Source organism: Syngnathus scovelli, chromosome 2 (genome assembly GCF_024217435.2).
Source record: "Syngnathus scovelli strain Florida chromosome 2, RoL_Ssco_1.2, whole genome shotgun sequence".
NCBI classification, from domain to species: Eukaryota; Metazoa; Chordata; class Actinopteri; order Syngnathiformes; family Syngnathidae; genus Syngnathus; species Syngnathus scovelli.
In genome coordinates this window covers 18,668,711-18,691,187 of record NC_090848.1, presented here as the reverse complement: position 1 = coordinate 18,691,187, position 22,477 = coordinate 18,668,711, and the positions used below count along the sequence as shown (strand labels likewise).

The following is a 22,477-nucleotide window of genomic DNA, read 5'->3' as shown; positions in this document are numbered from 1 at the left end:
CATGAGGCTGCACTGGAACTCTGCATAAAAAATAGCTTGATTAAATGGCTACTTCAGAGAGTGACGCTTTACCTGAGCTGACATCAGGTAGTTGAGCATCATAATTTTCCACTTGTAGCCGTTGAACGTTTGACGGGAAAAAATAAAAACCCTTTTCATAATTCAAATGACACTTATTCATTATTCATAAGATTCAAGATGGGTATTTTCTACTTATATTGAAGTTGGTTTCTAATAGATAAAAAATTAAGTATTTGATTTTGGGTTATATTTTGACCACTTATTTCTGGTTGTGTTTAAAGGTTTTTCAGCTATGTGGATTGGACAACTGTGAAAAATAAAAGAAAGAAAGAAACGAAGTCTGAATCTTGTACATTTGAGTGAATTCCATTTGAATCTTCGAAGCAAGCCTCCTTATCAAGTGGGGAAACTGCAGTTTAACCTCACAAGAGTGAGGTCCACTTGACACCTGGTGATCCACTGACAGGTGGAGGCAGGCACTGCGAGCTGGACGAGCTTCTGTTGGAGGATGTCAGGAGCGATGGTGTTGAACGCCGAGCTGAAGTCCACAAACAGGTTCCTGGCGTACGTTCCTGGGGTTTCCAGGTGGTGCAGGATGTAGTGCAGTCCCATGTTGACCGCATCATCCACCGACCTGTTTGCCCAGTAGGCAAACTGGAGGGGGTCAAGCAGGGGGCCCGTGACATCCTTCAGGTGGTTCAGCACTAACCTCTCGAAAGATTTCATGACCACAGATAACTTCCAATCTTTCCAATGAGCCCATAATTACGATTTCCTACTGAAATTTAGCTAGAGCGCCCAATCCTATTGTACACACTACTTACAACAAACACATAAAACTGCAATCTGTGTAAATAAACTCGCGTGTAGTTTCAATCAAATGTGGGGCTTTATCTGGAGGCCCTATTGATATGTGAACTTTTTGAAAAATCTTCTAAATCAATTTTCACAAGCTTTTAGCATGTTAAAGTGCTAATTTCTCACAAAAACAACTGCCCCAAATACTTATTTTTCTTCAATAACCCATCTTGGTGTATTTCTATTCCTTCCTCCTCTTTAAGCACCAGCCGAATGCAAGAAAACGACTGGGTCCTCATTTGTGACGTCACAAAGTGAGAACACCCACCCACCACCACTGCTCCGCAAACAAATACGCCTAATTTCTCAGAGCAGTTGTGGTTGTTTTGATTTTGGTGCCATCAAATAAACTATACAATGTTTCCCTGTACCTAATGTGCTCAAGTACGAGTCATTGTTGTTTGGCGCATTCAGTCAATAGTTTTCTTTTGTCCTACTTCGTGATGGGTAATTGAGCAACCTCGAGTCTACCGACGAACTTGATTGAGTACAGCGGAGTCGGGGTTTTTGTTAACCGCCAGTCGTCTTAGAAAACAGCCACCTAATTAACTCATATTTCATTAATACAACAGATCGCCATTGTGCAAAAGGTAATATAGAAGCATATGCATGCCTAAAAACGTTGAATAACACTACAGCTCCTTTGAATGAAACACGTGTCGAGGTTTTTGAGTAGGGAGTATTTGTACTTAGCTTCTTTTGCAGCTTTTTTCCACCATGCAGGCAACAGCCACCGCCAACTGGTCCAAAATGAGTTCTTCCCACTATGGTTCAAACAGCAGTCATCCAGGGTGCTGTCATATCAGCAGCACGTAGCATATATTTTTATTGGAATTCTGTTTTCTGTAGAGTCTTTTAAAGTTAATGGCAGCCACTCACTTACTCCTTCAACCTGTGACTTTGCACCATGCTACCTTCAGGTCTTTCCCAAAATGGAATGGCTTTTAAGTTTTTTCCCCACCTCCTATTACTTGATAGCATTTCCGGTGTTTTCATATTATTTTAAATATTTTGAAGCAGCATGCAATACATTAAAAGTCGAAGCACTAAGAATGTAAATTGTGGAAACACTAAAACAAAGAAATTCCGATTTGTGAAATTTGAAGGCAGCCAGGAGAGCAACAAAGTATTCTGAGTTTTGCATTATATTTCATGAAATATGACATGGCATTAATTATTTTTTTTTAAGTATGAAGTGTTGGATCAAAGGGAGCATTACTTTAAATCAATATTGGACATCCATCCATTTTCTATTTCATTGATCCTACTCAGACAGACTCAAAGAGCTGGAACCCATCACACTTTGGATGAAAAAAAAACAGGACCGGTTACCACTTGCGAGTTCATTACGGTCATATGTAGCGACACACTACCAGTACCACTCTGCCAGTGAGTTTTTGTGCCATCCCTTGAAAACATGTCGCCCTCTAACGGTGAACCTGGTACATTGCAGAATTACCTCAACTCCCAGTTAAACCAACAGGCAAGACAGCAATTCTCTCACCTGTAAAAAAACAAAACAAAAACGTGACATTAATCTATGAGAAGAAATTTGTTTTGAAACGTGGTTGTCACTCCTGTTTTAATAATATGACCATACCCATGGAGGCAAACAAGTTACAGTGTATGAATCGGCATATTTTGGTCATTTTCCTCCCTGCCTCCACCCCCTACTGTCACGTAAACATGAAAAGGTCATTTTAAAAAAAAATGGACTGAACAAGCAACAACAATCAACATTTAGTTTCATGCAGTGAAGTGACATTTGGTTGTAGTGTAGTTTTGAAAACAAGCGATGGCACATTTGAGCCAAGGTAAAATGGCAACACAATCACTTGATAATAAATCATGACGGTCCCCTCCCAACATTTATAAATAATCATTTTGAAAAAGAAAAATCTTCATATACAATTTGTTCATGCTATTTCGTGCATTATCTTAACAGCCTGACAGGAGCAATAGAAATTATAAGACAGCTTTTAAGGAACATACTATATGTTGAATAGCTATTCTGTACACGCCTTTTTTTAATAGTTGTAATAAATTATATTTATATGCCATTCATAAATACAGGATAGATAAATCACATGAATTTGGGAATACGGCTCATTAAAAGCAGATTTTGTCGTGGCAATGTTCTACAATATATGTACTTGGCACAAGGAGAAAGGACAGAAAATCAGCATCATATTATAAAGATAAGCCGTGTTGAGACACACAACTAAGTGGGATCAGATTTCAGGAGCCAGTCTAAACTAACTTTCATTTGATCATTGAAATGGGCAGGGTTGCAATATTGTCTCTTGGTGGAATACGAGGCTACAGGTGAGTAACAGGAGTAGCGGAGTGATGTGCAAGACATGGAGGCTATAGTTGCCGAATTGGGGGAAGGTTGAGAGTTTCCAGAGCGCTGTGGTAGAGCTCCCGCAAGGCTCTCAAAAGATGCAGACGACAGAACATCTGGTTGAAGAGATGAGGCAACGGCTCCTGGGAGGAAAGACATCAAAGGGAGTCAAACGTTAGGTTAGAGAAATACAGATTGCACATATGGTCCAGTGAAACCTACAACGACAAAGGACTCTCAGGTTGTACGATTCACACGTTTTTCTGTGCAACATCAATTAAGCTAGCTGAGAAACGTGCAAAGAAAGCAGGCTGCTAAACTCTTCAAGATGATGCGGAAAGAAGAAAAGTTGTGTTGTTTTTAATCCCTCAATATAATTTTATAGTGGTTCACACATTTTTAAACTTGGGTGCTTGTTCTAATTGTTTGAAAAAAATGCAAGTATAGTTAAAAAGTGTTTTATGATGCAGTTTGACACACTAATGGATTCTTTCTATTGCCAATATTTCTGATGGGGAAATGGGATTGTAAATATGAACAAAGAAGGAGTGATGTGTTTTCAACCGCAAAGGTTTCACTGTACAAGTTATTATTCGCTGAACTCATTTCCCTTAAAAAACTACAAACATGGTCTCACCCCCAGGACGTGCACTCTGTTGTAGTACGAGCTGAAGTCTTTACTGAGAGACACCAGAAACCTGCAAATCTGTGTGTTGGGGGGGTATTAATAGAGCAGTTAAGTATATGACCCAACATTCTATGCAAAATGAAGGACATGATGTATGACGTCACGCATTACGTATCCACTGACCTGCTCGGTTTTGAGATTGACTCTAGCCCCTCCCCTTTCACAGTCCAACACTTGTCCTGATTGGTCCAGCAGCTCGGAGAAGGGAATGAGGTAATTGAAGAGGAGCAGCCACTCACCCTGCAAATCCAAACACAGATGCAGTGCAGCAGTCTTTTCATAGGGTGAAAGGAAGAGTAGTGAGGGCATTAAACTTCAGTAAATACAATTGTGATGAAGACGTACCTCTTCTTTGAGGGCAGAGAAGTCCAGTTCTGAGACGTCTGGGATTTCTGGGTACAAACCTGAGAACAGGAAAGAACATCAAATACATTTAGAAGACCAAGTATTTTGTTGTGCTTTCACAAGAGTTTAACAAATGGGATAAATAGTATTATGGAAAATATCCTTTTCAAACACTCTTGTATCTTTTGCTGGTGTTTTCTAATGAGACATACAGTGCATTTAAAATATACTGTTCTGCTTTAAAGTGTTCATTTGGATTCTCCTGTCACTTGACGTAATGTTACATACTCTCTCTGACGTTTGTGAATCGTTAAGTTGATTCAAAGTCTGGACTCTGACCTTTTTCCACCCCTCGGTCATAGCTGTCGAACAGCGTGTGCAGTCTGGCGCAGTTGTACATCACAAACACACCGCCTCTCGGGCCTTTGGTGGACACGCCGCTTTCTCTCTGGACATCCAAAGTGACCTGAACAGACAGGCCTGTACTGTGATTTTTGAAGCAAATTTGTAAACTTAAAGTTAAAGTCCCAATGATCATCGTCACACACACATCTGGGTGTGGTGAAATTTGTCCTCTGCATTTAACCCATCCCCATGTGATTTTGATCCATCCCCTGGGGGAGAGGGGAGCAGTGAGCAGCAGCGGTGCCGCGCTCGGGAATCATTTGGTGATCTAACCCCCCAATTCCAACCCTTAATGCTGAGTGCCAAGCAGGGAGGCAATGGGTCATAGTCTTTGGTATGACCCGGCCGGGGTTTGAACCCACAACCTTCCAGTCTCAGGGCGGACACTCTACTACTAGGCCACTGAGCTGGTAGTAGTCATTACGAGTCACTACGTACACCATACGCCTCACTATAACGCAGTGGAGCCATGATATTGCACTTAACTACTCAAGTAATGATAACAGGCAAATACTTTATTTTATTGGGGGTGTAGCGATAATACGCCAGTATGCCAAATAATCACCACTTAATTACAGTTGATGATGTTACTTGGTGAGCCAAGATTTTCTTCATTTGATGTTTGATTGTGGGGAGCATGGAAAAAAAAAAACCTCAGAGTTTGTTTTTCTGAATACCAATTAAAAATGATTACAAATTAAAATAACTATCAGTAACTGCATGTCTTGTTTTACAGTAAACTTACTGGACTGGTGTGGACTGTCGAGAGAAGCTCAAATCTGATTGTAGCAGAGCTCATGACCCTGATGATGTCATCCCATGTCTGACCTACACGTGGTGAAAGAAAAAATAATTTAATTTACTCCAAGTAATGATAATGATGAAAATTAGTAGTCATATACAGGCATACGCACACACACCTTCTACTTGATCTCCATATTTCATCTCTGAGGCCTCCTTCATTTGACCTCTTCTAAGCCTGTTGAAAGAACAAAAGAAACTAAATACAAACCTTAACGTAGAAAAGTAGTTGAATGATGAGCAAGTAACCTGCAGAAGAAATTTAACAGCATGTGCATGTTACTGCAGAAAGTTAAAAAAAATAAGGACAGAATGTGTGACGAGACGGAGGAAGAGGAGGAGAAACACTGTTTGAAGATGACACTGTATCTTACTGCAGGTACTGTGCAGAAGAGAGCTGAGAAGGAGTCTTGACAGGCCCACACACCAGATGTCTCTGCAAACGCCCAAGAAGACCAGGTAAAAATAGTAACACAAGCCAGTGCGCATGTGTGCGTGCGTGTGTGTGTGTGTAGTTACCTGTCTGTGTGTGGCCCCACTGGCTCTCCACAGCATCGCTATCTGCTGCTGGCGGAACTCATCTTGGCAGGAAGTCACATGCAAGGCTGTTGCCATGGCAACCTGTGAAACGTTACATTGTTAAATCTCCCATTCATTGCTCTGTTGTGGGCCATTCCATTTAATAAGTGGTGCATCTCTGCGATCACGTGTATGGTGTCTTACGGTGCAGTCAGCTGTGGCAAGGTCCAGTTGTGCCAGATGGGAAACGCTGTCTCTGTGGACTGAACACACATGGACCAATAATCTGTTAGCAGCAAATACAGACAAAAGGACACATTGCTTCATTAACTCATCAGTCTGAGGTTGGGACAGTGAGACCCTTTTGTTCCATCTGAATCAGCACCTCAGTGGGATTTGGGACTATTGTACACTTCCATTGCATATTTAAAAACGACAATAAAGTTGCACCGAATCACACATTTACAATGCCTCAGTGGGTGGTTACTTGTTTAACGTACCTGTGCAGGTTCCCAGGCTGGGATCATACCCTTGTAGCCCCTCTTCCTGGAACACTCGTTTTAAATTGATCCTAACTGCTCCTTCATTCTCACTCTTGTCCGCCTTCTTCCTGCCTGGCCCTCCGCTCATCCTCCTGTCTCTCTCAATCTCCCTTTCTCTGTACGTGGAGTTTTCCAGTGCTTCCTGGATCTTTGCCTCCCGCTCCTCATTTGTCCAGTAGGCTGGGAATGTTGGCCAGTCGATGCCCAGAGTGCGGAGGAATTTGACGATGCTGCTGTCTTCAGGCAGCAGGGGGCACAGAGACACTGTAAATCTGACGCAGGCGGCAATTGTCAGCTTGTGTAAAATGTCATAAATACCATATCTATAGTAACAGTAATTACTACAATGTCAGGTTAGCACCACATAGTCAATGTCACTTTGTTTAGCTATAGCATTATTTATTTTATGATCAAGTTTATTATTGTGTTAAATCACGTTTAGGACTGAAAGACAAAAAAAATTCCAGTGGACAATATTCTCCATAGAAAACCTGTCCACAACAACAAAAAAAAAACTCTAGTGAAATATACGATTCAATCAAAAGGTGACAAATTGTACAAAGCAACTCACCCTTGCCCTTTCAACAGGGCCCCCATATGGTCAGCCAACAGAATCGTCCTGAGGTGTCCCAGAGTGAGGCTATCAGGAGTCGGGGGTTCAGGTTTTGGATGCAGGGCCGGACAGTTGAGCACCACGTAGCCCTGCCTCTGAGCAGAGGGCGTCAGATACTCGGTAGCCCCGCTATCCAGGACAGCTCTGAAGGCGGCGGCTCGGTCCACTCTCACCCGCAGACCTTCATCCATCACTTCCCCGCCTGCCATGGGCAGAACGCCATGGCCTTGGACAGACAGGATCCTGGACATCACTGCCGGAGGAACCTGAGTGGGGAAAAAAAAAAAAAATCAACTCTTGTATGGTAGTTCATGTAAAACAACCATTAATGTTTCCAAAATTGGTTTGGGTGAGTTGTTGACCTCTTGTTCAGTGTTCATGTTCAAATTAAATCAATGTTTCAGTGTCTCACAATAAAGCTTTTTAGAGATAAAACATCTACCATGTTTTTCATGAACACCTTACTACTTGACTGTATTTAATGTTAACTTCATCTTTTTGGAGGTGGTACTGGTGTAAAACGTTTGAGAATCACATTGGATAATGGGTGAATGAATGGTCTACGCTACTCTGTATGTACCTTGCAAGTGAGGTGGTGACCAGATTCCGGATATCCTGCCTCTATGACTCAGTACAAAAAAATTGATGGATAGTTTGATTTTTGCACAAACGCACACACATAGTACATGTATACACAGTTGCAGTTGTGCGACTGTCTGACCCACATTGTGATCTGCAGCTCATGGTTCATGATCACTGCCTCGAGCACAATGTCTGGTCAAGCTTGATGGCCCTACCCTAAAATACGACTTTGTGTTTGTGCCTTTATGAATATATACTTTATTGTTCTAATTGGAAACGTACTGAAACTCCAAGTCTCGTTCACGTTGACAGAATAATGAGGAAGCCGGGGCCTCTGTTCTATTTTTGGAAACCTAACTACTCTGCACCGAGTCTTATGTACGTATGTTGTAAATATGTGACTTCAAAATGTATTTGGTATATGACTCTCGGGAACGAGGGTATTTTACTCACAAAATATTCATAGAAATCGGAAAGCATATTAATATGAACAATATTAAATGAACAAGATTATGCTCTACAGCAGTGGTTCTTAAACTGAGTTCGATCGAACCCTAGGGATTCGGTGGGTCAGTCTCAGGGGTTCATCAGAACCTCCACTGCGGAGGTCCAAACACTTGTATGTCGTATAAATTTGTGATAACGCAGAAGTCTAACTGATTTCCTGATATGTAATTTGTTGTGAGTTCATGCATTGTGTTGGTTTTGTTCTTAGAACAAGGTAATGTTCATGCACGGCTCATTTTGTGCACCAGTAAAAAAAAAAAAAAAAAAAAAAATCTGTCTAGAATATGAAAAAAAATAATGTAATCTTTACTACAGAGGGGTTTGGTGAATGCGCATATGAAATTGGTGGGGTTCGGTACCTCCAACAAGGTTAAGAACCACTGCTCTACAGTCTATACGACTATGATGTGTTTGGATGAATTCTCATCCGTTTCATTCATTCAGTCCATTTGTTAAAAATGTGGACGCGGTTAGGTAATAGTGCTAAACGGGACGGGAAGGTCCGTGTATTGAGCCAGTAACCAACCTGTCCGTCCGCATAGAGCGTGTTGAGCATGGTACTTGGCGACAAAAAGTCTCGAGTTCGGAGGTTCCTGGCGTTGCTCTCCTTAAACCATAGCTTCTCCTTCTCCGGATCCGGTAACATCCTCTCGCTGTCCCTTCGACCAGAGTCGTGGGCATTGACAAGCTTGGCCCGCAGTGCGGAGCTCAGCGCTCGGACCGTGGGAGCGATACGGAGGGGCGAAGGCGACTCCTCGATGTTCTCCATCGCTGCTATCATAACAACACAAACGGGTGCAGCTAAAAGCACATCCGCGACATGCTAATACAGACGCGATCGTGGTGAATGGAAATCAGGATTCATTCAAGCGTGGAGGCGGCCGACATAACCCGGGAACTATCGAGTATTCGTCGATGTCATATATTGGCTAAAGTGGTAGGGCGCATTGCCCCCCGCCCCCCATTCCAACCGGAACCTAAAGCGCCAACTCGTCTTCCCCATCGGGCGTGTTTCCGCGTTGGACCGAGCGTGGCACAGCATAATAACGAGAAAGTGTGCAATTTCGGTTGAAATTACGTGTGAATGCTAATATGCGTAAATGTGAACGCAAACGTGTGAGAATTTAAACATACATAAAGTAATACTGTGCATCATTTACTAAATTTGAATGAATAGTATTTGATGTAATAGAAGCTGGAGTGGAAACATACCCTGTGCAAGGATCGAACCAGTACCTCCCAAAGTATAGTTAGGGTTTAAAATTAGGGCTTGAAACTAGGGTCAAGGTTTGACCTTCTGCCCTCTGGGAAGAGGTACAGGAGCCTGCGCTCCCGCACCACCAGACTCGCCAACAGCTTCTTTCTCCAGGCTGTTAGGGCCCTGAATTCGCTACCCCCTTCTGCGTAGCGTGCGGCACTGTTGCGCTATTTTCGGGAATGTCTGCTGTAAGCGCACTTGCTCCTTTTTTTTTTTTTCTGCTCCTCTTATTTATTTATTGTTGTGTTATTTATTCATTATTTATTCAGCACGCTTTTGTTATATTTGTTTACTTGTTTGTCTGTTGTGAGCCATGTTTCTTTGTGTGTCTTTGGCATGTGGAGAAATTGACAATAAAGCTGACTTTGACTTTGAACTGTGATGATAGATGTACAAACAAGCATTCAAGCTATTTACACCAATATAGTCTTATCTGATAAAGCCTATCCCAGTTGACTTCGGGCAGTAGGCGGGATACACCTTGAACTGGTCACCAGTTCATCCACACATAGTAGATGAACAACCATTCACACTCACAACCACACCTACTCTCAATTTCGGGTGCTCAATTGGCCTACCATGCCAGTTGTCGGAATCTGGCAGGAGAACGGAGTACCCGAGAGTACCCATGCAGGCATGGAAGAACATGCAAACTCCGCACGAGAAGACCAGAGCTGGAATCAAACCCCACACCTTTGAACTGTGAGGCGGAGGTGCTAACCAGTGTTCCATTGTGCTGCCAACAGCAATAATAATATAAATAATAATAGTAATAATAATACAGAAATGTATCATGGAGATAATAATGTAGTATTTATTTGTGATAATTTCTTGTAGACAGTCTTATAAACATCTGAAAGAAATATAATGTGGTAAATGTAATCTCAGAGATAGTATGGTTGCATTAAAATTCCACATAGGCTACTGATGAAGATTTATATTTGGTGTTATTCTTTACTGACACGGGATTCCCGGTTGCGTTCTGTTGGATAAGCAAGCCGGGAGAAAACGTGTCATTGAGGAAAATCACCAACGAGTCTTCCAAACATGTTTTCGGTACAACAATCCTGAACCAAAAAAAAAACATCAGTTGGTGTTTGTACTACTATAAACCATCAAATTCAATTAAGAATCACAAACTATGGGATGTGGGCAGCTCAGGTGTTGAGATGTCTTATGCGTGGTGGGATGGAAACGGAGCCCCTAACCAGCTGGAGGTCCGAATCACAGCTGCATTATGGGTTCCGTTACAATCCCACCCGCCAAAATAAAAGGTGGGCATCTTGTCCTGACAACACTCCTGAAAAGGAGAAGAGAATTACATATTTTACGTATAAAACACAATCCATACACCATGACAATGACTGGAACGGCGCTCTGGTGTGACTAGGTGAACAGTTTCTTGTACTCAAACAGTCTAGAGTGTGAAGACAGTCAATCGCTTTAACGAAAGACATTTTCATTCATGGAGGCAGCACTTCATCTTCATGCCACTAGATTACACTCAGTCAATCACTGTCTGGAAACACCACCAGCTAAATTAATCTAGCTACAATCAGCTAAAATTAATCTGTGACGATACTGTAGCTCTGTTTAGCTTTTAGCATTGACATGATAGTGATTGAGTTAATCTTCAACCAGCTGAGCTTCAAGTCATGATTAATGGGCAAAGGAACACTGTGCAGAACGGTGTGCAGAATGAATTGAGAAATTCTTTACCCAATAGGAAAGGAGGCACCAAAATTCCTCAAATGTTGACAACGTCACTTACTGGGAATTGAACACACGTGGCGGAGTTAACAACTACACTCTTAATTACTTCAAGAACATTATGTAATAGTAAATGCTATCGAGTTTGTTGAACTGCGCTAGATTAGCAAAAACGCAAAGAAGTGATGTACAACTAAAATGGTAACACAGCTCATATAACACCGTGATGAGTAAACACATTTCGGCGACAGGAGAAAATAAATAGCACGAATTATAATTGTTTGTTCCACTTTCAGATGTGTGTCAAGGTCGGCGAGAACAGACTGCTCTTGTTTTGGTTCCCAATACAGGGATGTGACACAAGGTGTTGCTCATTGCAGGGGCACACCTATTCTGGTGGGATGCGGGGCCTTGGCCACCCCAAAATCCTGAGAAATCTTTGACTTTTTGATTAATCACCTCAATGTTATATGTGGCTGCCTTTCTCTGTAAAACCGCCCTAAATTTACCCGCTCAATTCACACCAGCACACATTACCCACCCATACACACACACGTCCGCACACCCAAGATTGATGTGCCTGAAGAAAATGCTGCCCACTCACCTGCTGTTTCTTTTGTGGACATAATAGGAGCTGCCTTGTCTTGAAAAACCAGTTGACTCTGAAGGGAAAGTAAAACTCATCGTGTCACATGAAGTTGGCTGGATGTGCCTGACTAGAATGGAGACAAACTCCGACAGGAGGTTCTGCTGACTAGAAGCTAGGAGCAGGAAGTCCTGAACACATGGATTGAAACAAATTTTTTTTACCAAGACTAATGAGGAGCAAATAACGATAGTCAGCTTGAAGTTAAAGGCTCATACGTCAGACGAGTCACACACAAGGAAGTAAATGAAACCCACACACACGGTGATGAGATTGTATAAAAGTATGCAAGTTTGTTGTGTATCTCACCAGGGCTGCAGTGTCCCTCTTCTCTTCCTCCTCGAGCAGTGGCGTCTTGTCAGACAACTTCCTCTTTATAAGCACTTCACATTCATTTCACTTTCATTTCTAACCGCAAGACAAAACTCCTCCTTCCTGATTCATCTCCTAGCTGGAGAGGGAAATCACTCTGTCTTTTAGTCTTGTTATTACACATTTGAAACAGACAGCATTTTGAATACACACACATGACCTACTGTTAAAGTACTTTTTGGGTTCATTATTCAAATGCTTTCATATTTAAAAATACAGTATTAATATATACATTATGACAAAAACTGCTTTAAGATTTTTTTTTAACACATATCCAGGACTGTTTTCCCAACTTCAATGATCTATAAATGTGAAGCTTTTATTTTACTTTACAAAGTTTCTAAGATGTTATACCCCTTTTAATAAAATGCAAATATTTGTACTGACTCTTTAGATTTTACCCATGTATTTTTGATGAAATTTGTTACTTAAATTACTTCTGTTCACCCATTATTTTTTCCCTTAAAAAGGAATCAGTACGGATGATCTTTTCTTTTTTTTAATATATGAACGTAATGCTGCTGTTTAATAATGAAATACACAAACTACGATTGCTCATTTTATGTTGCATTCAGAGATTGTTGTAATCATTGGCCACAACTTTGGACACATTAGCAAAATCTAATGCGCTCCAGCAAGAGCTGTAATTGCCTTTAAAAAGACAGTTAATGATTGGTTTTGATTGGTAATTTCACAAATTATTTACTAATAAGTTACTTTGGTAAAGCAGCAGCCAAGCCCAAAACTTATTTGCAGTCACACACATTGCAGGTATGTTGTGAAAATTTCCTTTCATGCTAAAAAACAATCACATTTCATCAGTGAAGACCTATACTGAGGGGAAAAAGAAAATCTAATGTTTGGCACTCATCAAAACCTACTAAATTCACTGTGTCAAATATGGTGAAATTGATCTGCTGTACAAATCACAACATAACATTCAAAACATAACATTAGTTTCACGGTCTTTGTGCAGTTGGGTTGTAGAATATGAACTAGATGTTAACAGTCTGAGCTAGATAAAATGTATAGATACTAGCACTCATGCCATTTAATTGTGAATGTGTCAATGATGAGTGAACATAACAGATGAGGACGCAAGGCAGGTGAGACCAACAGAGTGTGACCACTACAATTCCTACACGACTGTCGAATATCAGGCCCGGAAAGTCCGGTGGATTTGTCTGCGTTACCTGATCCTCCCTGGAGACGAGGTGCAGGTGAGCGGGCTTGGCACGGCCAAGTACGAGTAAAAACTCTTCTGCGTCTTCTAAGATGAAGAACGGTTGTCATGGCAACTAGCTTTTGAGTTCCAAAACAAGGATCAACAGCACCAAAAGGGACATTAACTCACTAGGATTGTACCTTTCGCTATAATGTGACATTTCTGGTTAAGGTTAGACAATTAAGCCTTTCGCCGCCCTCGTGTTGTGTAAATTAACCAATTAATTGACAACAAATCAATTATCACATTCATCCCCAAGTATCGTAAACAATCGAAGTCATTTAACGCCACTGTTTCATGAAAGATTGTCCAAATCTTCTGATTTCAGGCTCTCAGAAGTAATCATTCTGATTTCTTTAGCTTTTCATGCAAGCAGACTGATTTATCTTTACGGTTTAATCAAAATAAGATATTTGCAAACAACTGCTTTTGATTTGGAAAACAATGACTATCAATTCATTTTGTGTGATATTGTTCAGTTTCTTATTTTTAAATTACTAAATAATACCAAATAAACAAAACTAATTGGTTAATAAAACAGTAATTGGGGGGAAATCCATCCATCCATTATCTGTACCACTTGTCCCCAAAGGGATCGCTGGCGTACCGGAGCCTATTCCAGCCGTCATCGGGGAGTAGGCGGGGGACACCCTGAACTGGTTGCCAGCCAATTGCAGGGCACACAGAGATGAACAACCATCCCTACTCACCCCTCACTATCAATTTAGGGTGTTCAATCGGCTTACCAAGCATGTTCTTGGGATGTGGGAGGAAACCGGAGTTCCCGAGGAAAACCCACGCAGGAACGGGGAGAATATGCAAACTCAAGACAGGGAGGGCCGAAGGTGGAATCGAACCCGCACCCTCCGAACTGTGAGGCGGACGTACTAACTAGTGTTTCACCGTGCCAATTGCAGTTTTATCTTACTTTAATTTAGTTAAGTTAACATTTTGCAAATGAATGAGATTAAATGAGAACCTTTTGTGAAAAATAGTGTAACTTTTATTCTTTGAAAATGAACACATCCATATCGTGGACACTTTCTATAACAACATGGAAGGCATTAGAGATCACCGACTCATAAGGCTTAGTTGTCCTTGACACATTATTCCAGGATGCATAGAAGACACTAATTAACTGGAAGACTTGATGAATAGAAATGCTTTGAGGTCATGCATATGTGCACGAGTGCGAGTGTGACAATATGAATAGAATGTGACAAAAAAAACCTGGAGCGTTTTGCCATCATAACGTAGAACGGATTGTCTCCAGCGGAAGGTTCTTCAAAACAGACGCTTCTCATAACTGTCACGAAAAGAAAAGATAAAAATCACAGGACTGACAACGGCATTTCCTGTCAAGAAAGATGGCTCTGGTGTTTATTTAAAGAGGAAGCCTGAGCAACCGTTGAAATGAAGAACCTGTACTGTGCCCAAATGGCAGGGACCTCTTGCGAAATCGCTTGAGGTGTGGTCCCATGCAAGTGCGTACCTGTGTAGACTGTGGACGCCACCCTCCATTTGAGCCGATGCTGTCCTCTTTTCAAATCGCAGGCTTCCGCTGTACATCATGTCTCTGACAAGACAAGAAGACAATTTGTCAGTTGATTCGGAAGTGCATTTATAGGCTGACAGAACTGCCACAGATAACCAGGGAGGTTTGTATGCTTTGTATGGGAGCGGCAGACCAGCAATGTTTTTGGACCCTCAACCATTCAGTGCTTTACACACTGAACTGCATTTTTTTTAAATTATCTTTGACAGAAATTTAACAATCGCAAAGATATCCGAACTGGAGTGAAAGCAGTCAGTAACACTGTCTCCTTACTGCGCATTCAAACTACTTGTGAACTTGAAACATCATGAGTTGGAAAATGTGCTAAGCTTCTGTGCATGGAAGAACGAAGTGCAGAAAGGAGTGATATTCCCAATACCACAAAAAAGCTGTGACAATTATCTTCATTATGAATTATCTTATGACGTGCATGATGATGTCACAGCTCATGCAACGTGTCATTTGTATGTACCGGAGCTGAGTGAGACTCTTGGTGCCGATATCCTGACACGAGTGTTGAATGCCAGCCAACAGGTAGGGCACAAACTTGTGGATGGAACCCTTGTCCTGCACAGCTCCCGAAACACCCTGAGCAACTTTGATCTTGTCACTTTCACTGTAGAAACACACAAACACACCCGACACACACACAAAACAGTCAGTTGTCTGTCTGAACATTCAAGCAATTGTCTGGCATTATTTAATTTTTTTTAAAAAATTTTAACATCATCACTGCTGGGCCGGAACAAATTTGTTCACCAATTGAAAATAGTCTTTTCCCACATCATTCAATTGTTAATGTGTTGAAATATTATTTTGAGCTTATGGTATGACGCCTCAATATTTCTGATTGAACTTATGAGTTGCAAATTACTGCCACCTAGTGGTCAACTTGATGTACCCTTTATACTGCATAAAGACTGCGGAGTTGATGAGCAAGTTTTCACACCTGAAGTATCTCGTCTGGGAACCCAGGTTTTTGTCCATGGCATCCAGAGAGCCCATACCACGGTATTTTTTTAGCCTGATGCCATCTGAGAAGAAATATTCACCAGGAGCTTCGTTGGTGGCAGCCAGCAGAGAGCCCATCATCACTGCATAAAGAAAGGAAATTGGGCTAAATTGTTAGCCCAGATTCAAATTCCACACTGGGCGGATGTGCTAACCACAAAAAATAACCACGCAGTGCCACCCAGATGTGTGACATTTCTAATAGTTCATATGGGGAAACACAGTTAAAACCAAGCAAACTAGAGGTCTATCAGACTTGTACCTGTGGATGCGCCAAGTGCCAGGGCTTTGGCGATGTGTCCCACAGTCTGAATGCCACCATCGGCGATGACGGGCACACCAAAGTGTCTGGCGTACTCGGACACCTTATAGACTGCTGTGGCTTGAGATCTGCCGCAGGCCAGTACTGTTAGGAAGAGAAGAGGGTAACAGCATTAAGCCGCAGTGATGTAAACAAAGTTTGGTCACATAATGACTGTGTTTACAGACTTTGAGATGCTAAACAATTTGCACCATAAACTTTTGGTTTTCATTTGACATCTGCATAAACTTCAATGAAGCTTTAAATCGATATGAATTGCTGGTAACTGGTAATAAAATGGATTATGTATTTCTAAACAAAAATGTATACATGAACTTAAAGAGTCGCATTCTGTGAATGAACGGACAGGAGAAGTTGCCCCTCTGGAAATGAGAATGATGCATTTTTTTTTTAGCAGACACAGACGCAAAATCTACTGAATAAAGTTCAAATTACAAATCACACTCAATTTCTCGTGTCTGCGGTCCTTGTGGACAACTTTGTGGGAGGTGTGCGGATGGTCATTTGTTGACTTTGCAGTCCAGTCACTCACCTTCCTGTGTGATGCAAATGGAGCCGCTGCCCATCCCGACTCTCAGTCCATCCACTCCTGCGTCAATCAAGTTTTTAGCTTGAGCAGTGGTCACCACTGAACGACAAGACCAAACAAAACATGTTGGAATATACTGTATTCAAACAAAACACTCACTATGGTATTTAGCCCAAACAAAAATATCCCACTTTGTACATTCACAAAATCCTGAAAATGTGTGTACTTACCATTGCCACCAATGACTTGCAGGTTAGGGTACTTCTCTTTGATATATTTGATCATGTTGATTTGAAATATTGAGTTACCTTGAGACGAATCCTGTAAGTGGAGGATTCATTCATCATTCATTATTTACCTCCAAAAAATTATTTTGGGAAAACACTGCAAAAAATCTAACCACGTTCATCACATTATTATCACACACAGCAACAAACATCATCAACATAGAATGAGGGTCTATATTTACTGCACTTATCAAAGTAGGGCTGGGCAAGGAATAGGGACCCATTTTATCAATGAGGAAGTTAAGGGCAGCAAGGAAATATACAACTGCTAAAATTTGGAGACACTAAAGTAAAAATAATACTAGGGCTGCAGCCGTCAATAATAGAGATGACTAAGTGCAATGACAGGTTTCCCTGTTCTGCAAAATATTAAACAAAGGAAATAATACATCAGAGAACCAGAGTGCCCCTAGATGGTGGCCCTAAAATTTGAGACAGTGCAAGTCAATTTTTCAAGTAGCTACTCATGCATGCGCGACCACTAAATTTTCTGTGTTTGTTTTGTCAATTCTTGAATTTTGTTGCTGCTGATAAACATCTGGTCCACAACACATTAGTGAGTGGAAATGAGGATACTGACTTTGCACATCGGTTCCCCCTAAAATTTCAGGTTAGGATGCCATTGTGCTCCTAGTTAGTCTGCAGCCCAGAACATGATAGAAACTTGATGTACTAGCCAGTCCTCTGCATAGTTGCAACCAAAGCTGAAAAAGGACCTGAAATCGGAGCGGTTTTTGCTACAAAAAATGCGTTCAGAGCAAGTGGGACCGTGTCATGCGTGCTTTAAGCATCTTCATCCTTACCAGTACAATCACATCCACGCCGCTCTGCACTAACAGATCAAGGCGGTATTTGTCATCATTATGTGTGCCGATGGCTGCACCACATAGCAGCTGTTTTCTAGAGTCTTTGGAGGCCAGAGGGAAGTCTCTGTTTTTCTTAAGGTCAGTTCGGGCAATGATGGACACCAGGCAGCCGTCTTCATTTACGATGGGAAGTTTGCCTGGAAAAGAAACACGGGCTTAGTTGCTTGTGCTTTCTAATTGAAGACAAAACAAAAGGCTGGCAAAGTTTTCATTGGTTCAGTCAAGACAACCATGGCCGACCACTGAGCTGTTTTGTGCTTATAACGCTTCTCTGGCAAAGTGTATGTTAACTACGCGGCTCATGTATCCATTATTGGACTTGCAAAGTGGACCTGTCACAGGGGTATTTGAGGACAGGACTTCTATCTGTATGTAAAATGTAAGGTGAACAAACACCAAAAGAGCACAATCACTTGTCTTCACCTTTCTTACTCCGTTGCAGGATTTCATTGGCTTGTTTCAGTGTCACACCAGCAGGAGCAATAACGAGATCCTCTCGCTTTGTCATAACCTGTCAAGGACACACACAATGAACTACGCACATTGCCAAAAAGCTACAATTCATTTGACTTGCCAAAAAGCTACAATTTTGTCTCAGCCTTTAAGAACATTATCTTAGAAGCTGTGCGACTTGTCAATTTGCATTTTTGTCAAATTCCAGTCTGTCTTTTGTTTTTTTCTCCCTTTAATGAGAATGGTACCAACATTTTGTCCATGTGTAAACTTTACCCAAATGCAATCAGCTTATCCCAACTTCTGGATTAGTTAAATATCAGGCACCTTACTGAGAGGCAGGTCGTGTTCCTCTGCCTTGAGAAAATCGATGTCCCTCGAAGAGATGATACCAACCAGCTTGCTCCCCATTTTGCCGTCATCAGTGATGGGAATACCGCAGAAGCCGTGGCGGGCCTTGGCCTGGAAGACGTCGCGCACCAAGTGCTGAGGGCTCATCACCACCGGGTCTGTAATGAAGCCTTGCTCGTACCTCTGCAGGAAGGAGAAAAAACATGTATGGATAAATAATCAACTGTGGAATTGATGAAATTCTACAGTGAGGTGAGCAGACTTTGAGAGAAGAATTTCAAGGTACCAAAGTAGAAATCAGTCAGCATTCCATACCTTGACTTTCCGGACTTCATTGGCCTGGAATTCTGGTGTACAGTTGTGGTGGATGAAGCCGATGCCACCTGTTAACTTGGATAAGAGCATACAACTTCATGGAGATGACACAAAATTGATGCCTCATACATATATGTCACCTCCCAAATTTGGTATATTTGCAGGTGATGCAACACAAAAGCTGTGATGGTGTAGGTCAGTGCTTGTACGAGTGTGAGGGTGTTTGGCTTACTGCCATAGCGATGGCCATGGTGGCCTCAGTGACTGTGTCCATGGGGGTAGACACAAAGGGAGTTTTCATTGTGATTTGTTTGGTAAGCGATGAGGTCAGGTCCTGGTGACAGAAGGAGAATTGACAATAGCAATCATCAAACAGGCAATCACAGGATTTGGACAATTTTAAGTTAAACAATGGCTTTTGACCAGGGATTGTCAATCAGTGGTGGGAGGACCTTTAGTGGTCTATGGCGGTATTGCAGGTGTTCCGCAAAATTGGAAATGGAAAATAACATCTAAAAAAAAATTTGATTTCTTATTTAAACTTGATTTATTTTCCAGCTAATTTTGTGAATAATTTACGCATCCAAATTATGTCAAATGTAGCTGAGATTCCCAAAATAGACATACAGATTAAATACAAATAACTAGTAATATGAAAATCGATAGTAATAATAATTGACTTGCCAATTAATTTTGACATCCACCTCTTGCCCAAAGTCACTTGGGACAGGCTCCAGTTCTCCCGTAAAGCATTTAAATGAGCAAAATAGAAAATGGATGGATTGTTTGAATGTCCGGCCGTCACTTAAATCTAAGATAAATTATTGATAACTATACGAATGCCCCAATTTACAAGTTAGGACCTGCAGATTGGTCATTTTTAGTTTGTATTGTGCTTTATGTGGCGAGCCTTGTGATGCACTTTCAAACAAACCAATAGAAACTGAAAACACTGGCTAACAGCTATAGCGATTAATCAACAACCAATTGCTAGAGTAACGATAAAAATTGTGCTTATCAATTAATTGTTTAGAGACATTGTTTAATTTTAATTGTCTAAATCCCCAGAATTACTCTCACAACAGCAAAGGAAAATCCATACAAGCAGAGTTATTATATTTGTGTTTATCCCAAATAAGACATCTGCAAACATGGTCAGTGCACCTCTCAACCATTTACAGTAATCCTTTGCTACATGGCGGTTAATTTATCGCGGCTTCAGTAAATTGCGGACTTTCTGTACAAAGAGAAGTATTTCATGTAAAATATAATTGGTGTATTGGAAGACAATCACATTGCATACTGTCACAAGCCTGCTAAATAAAATGAACTGTGGGGGACCATACACAGTTTAGCTCTAGTTTGGAATGAATCATTCATGAGAAGTCTCAGTGAGGGAATATTTGTAATCCTGCACTCCCTCTCCAAACATCATCTCATACTCAGCTCACTGCAGTTTAATATCACTACATTTGCATTAATCAGATTTGCCATGTTGGTAAACATGTGATGACCATCCATCCCGACTCACCACTTGATCTGCCGTGAAGTCAATGTAGCCCGGCAGAATGAGGAAGTCGCTGAAAATGAGAAAACAAGGTATTTTAAATTGCTTGCTTTGCTTCATCTTTTGACAGACAACATTAACCAATTACTGGTCACCAGCTAATCGCTGTATCTATCCATTTTCTGCACAGCTCATCCTCACTAGTTTCATTTAGTCATATTATGCCGTAGTTAACTTACCTAACAGTTAGGAATGTTAAATTGCAACTCAGTCAAAACATTGAGTGCAGCATTAAGAAATTCAAATAACCTATGACAGCTGGAGCGTGGAACTAATTTATTCTAAACCTTTTCCGGCTTGAATGGAAGGAAACATCCACAGCCAGTGTGTCTTCTTTTAAAGCATGTGGGCCCACGTGCAATAGCAATGATGGCTGATGACAGCAAGACTAAAAACAGAAATGGTGCCCAAGACAGCATGTTGAAGCTTGTGACTGTGTTTTATAGGTATGACTCATTTTCCTTCATACTGATCGACATAGGCAGAAAACAAACAGTAGAGTGCAATTGGTTGACATACTGAAATCCATCAATTGTGCCTTGACAAGTGAACAGTTGTTTACCATTCAAATCAACGCAATTGTGCCTTACTCATCAGCTTTAATAGGTCAAAGATGTACGTAAATGTAAACATTTGGTCAGCATGCACCACTTCTATTTCACCCGCGGTGCTGAAATGGCTGGAGACTAAATATAACCAGCCTCTGGTCCGATAAACCCTCCTGACTAACAGTTCAAATTCGAAGAACATGCCATGCTCGAGCCCTGGCCTGAACAACATCGAAACACATTTAGGATGAACCGCAACGAAACATGAGACGCATTAACTTTTGCATTTGCCCGACAACGAGTTGCATTTATTGCATTGTGATCCCCAGACAACACGGGTAATGTATGTAGCAGATACGACATCAAATGTTCTGATTAATGCCCAATGAGTGCTGCTCCAATCTACTGACAGTCAAATGAAAATGAACTCTTCGAGGCAGGTCAGGGGTCTACCACCCACCGGGGTCAATCTAACATGAGCGTGACAAGGCGAACTTACTTGTATGTGAGTCCATCACCTTTGTTTACCAACTGCTGGCCCGTCAGTCCGTCCTCTGGGACATTATCGCCGGTTTGTTCCCCAATAAGGTATTCTGCCATGACATTCAATGGCACCTTCACGGCTCTATGCACTTGTGAATTGCGAAATAAAAAAATAGCGAGGCTATGTACAGAGACCGCGTGGGTAAAGACCAAGAACTTTATACTTGACCTCCCTTTTCAGTGAGCGCGGTCCAAGAGTCAAAGCAGCTTCGAATGGACGTCAAACTAGCTGTTCAAGCCCACTCGGACGTTGCGAATCACCATGTGCTCCCTGCACCGCATGTAATGACGTCACGTCCGCTCGCACCCAACACTGAACGGAAGAAATTTCTATAGGCAGGACCATTCGCGGGAGATCATGAAGAGGTCCGGGTGGTTCACAATTTTCAGTTTGTACATATTTAGAATTATGCACACAAAAAAAAATTATACAATATTCGTGGTACTCCAAATGGTCACTCATGATTAGTTTCTGTGAAAAAGTATGTTATGTCTTTTAATGATCACAAAAACCCAACACCCACAGGTCATACTTTGCCTGCAGCTAACGAGAAACCAATCTTTCTTTTACACTGAACATTACATTGAAACCAGGAACTGAATCATATGTGCAAGTTCATTTTTTGTCATTTCAAATAATGTCTCGTTTTTATATTATGAAGGGATATTTTTTTTAATAAAATCATATTGGTTG

At 41.4% G+C, this 22,477-nt stretch overlaps 2 protein-coding genes across 2 annotated transcripts; both read right to left on the bottom strand.

The window, feature by feature from the left end:
* Nucleotides 1-2,443: 2,443 nt before the first annotated feature.
* dalrd3 (DALR anticodon binding domain containing 3) lies at nucleotides 2,444-9,218 on the bottom strand. Its single transcript, XM_049753020.1, has 13 exons — nucleotides 8,752-9,218; nucleotides 7,095-7,402; nucleotides 6,482-6,795; nucleotides 6,186-6,244; nucleotides 5,982-6,083; nucleotides 5,837-5,898; nucleotides 5,582-5,640; nucleotides 5,407-5,489; nucleotides 4,596-4,722; nucleotides 4,257-4,315; nucleotides 4,035-4,151; nucleotides 3,861-3,929; nucleotides 2,444-3,366 (listed from the first exon to the last, which is right to left on the bottom strand). Exons 1-13 carry the CDS (start codon nucleotides 9,004-9,006, stop codon nucleotides 3,247-3,249), a joined length of 1,734 nt encoding a protein of 577 aa, XP_049608977.1. The 5' UTR covers nucleotides 9,007-9,218; the 3' UTR covers nucleotides 2,444-3,246.
* Nucleotides 9,219-14,416: 5,198 nt separating this feature from the next.
* On the bottom strand, nucleotides 14,417-22,087 carry impdh2 (IMP (inosine 5'-monophosphate) dehydrogenase 2). Its single transcript, XM_049752461.2, has 14 exons — nucleotides 21,740-22,087; nucleotides 20,657-20,705; nucleotides 19,358-19,459; nucleotides 19,126-19,200; nucleotides 18,787-18,993; nucleotides 18,430-18,517; nucleotides 17,944-18,143; nucleotides 17,084-17,174; nucleotides 16,857-16,952; nucleotides 16,265-16,408; nucleotides 15,941-16,085; nucleotides 15,464-15,607; nucleotides 14,929-15,012; nucleotides 14,417-14,742 (listed from the first exon to the last, which is right to left on the bottom strand). Exons 1-14 carry the CDS (start codon nucleotides 21,838-21,840, stop codon nucleotides 14,721-14,723), a joined length of 1,548 nt encoding a protein of 515 aa, XP_049608418.1. The 5' UTR covers nucleotides 21,841-22,087; the 3' UTR covers nucleotides 14,417-14,720.
* Between the last annotated feature and the right edge of the window lie 390 nt (nucleotides 22,088-22,477).

Coding starts and splice junctions, on each gene's coding strand:
- impdh2 (XM_049752461.2), bottom strand. CDS start 21,840: ATGGCAGAATACCTTATTGGGGAACAAACCGGCGATAATGTCCCAGAG. Junction 19,460..20,656: donor ACTTCACGGCAGATCAAGTG/GTGAGTCGGGAT, acceptor TTCTGTCACCAG/GACCTGACCTCATCGCTTAC. Junction 18,144..18,429: donor CCTGCAACGGAGTAAGAAAG/GTGAAGACAAGT, acceptor TTTCTTTTCCAG/GCAAACTTCCCATCGTAAAT.
- dalrd3 (XM_049753020.1), bottom strand. CDS start 9,006: ATGATAGCAGCGATGGAGAACATCGAGGAGTCGCCTTCGCCCCTCCGT. Junction 6,796..7,094: donor GCCCTGTTGAAAGGGCAAGG/GTGAGTTGCTTT, acceptor CGCCTGCGTCAG/ATTTACAGTGTCTCTGTGCC. Junction 5,641..5,836: donor TCTTCTGCACAGTACCTGCA/GTAAGATACAGT, acceptor TTCTTTCAACAG/GCTTAGAAGAGGTCAAATGA.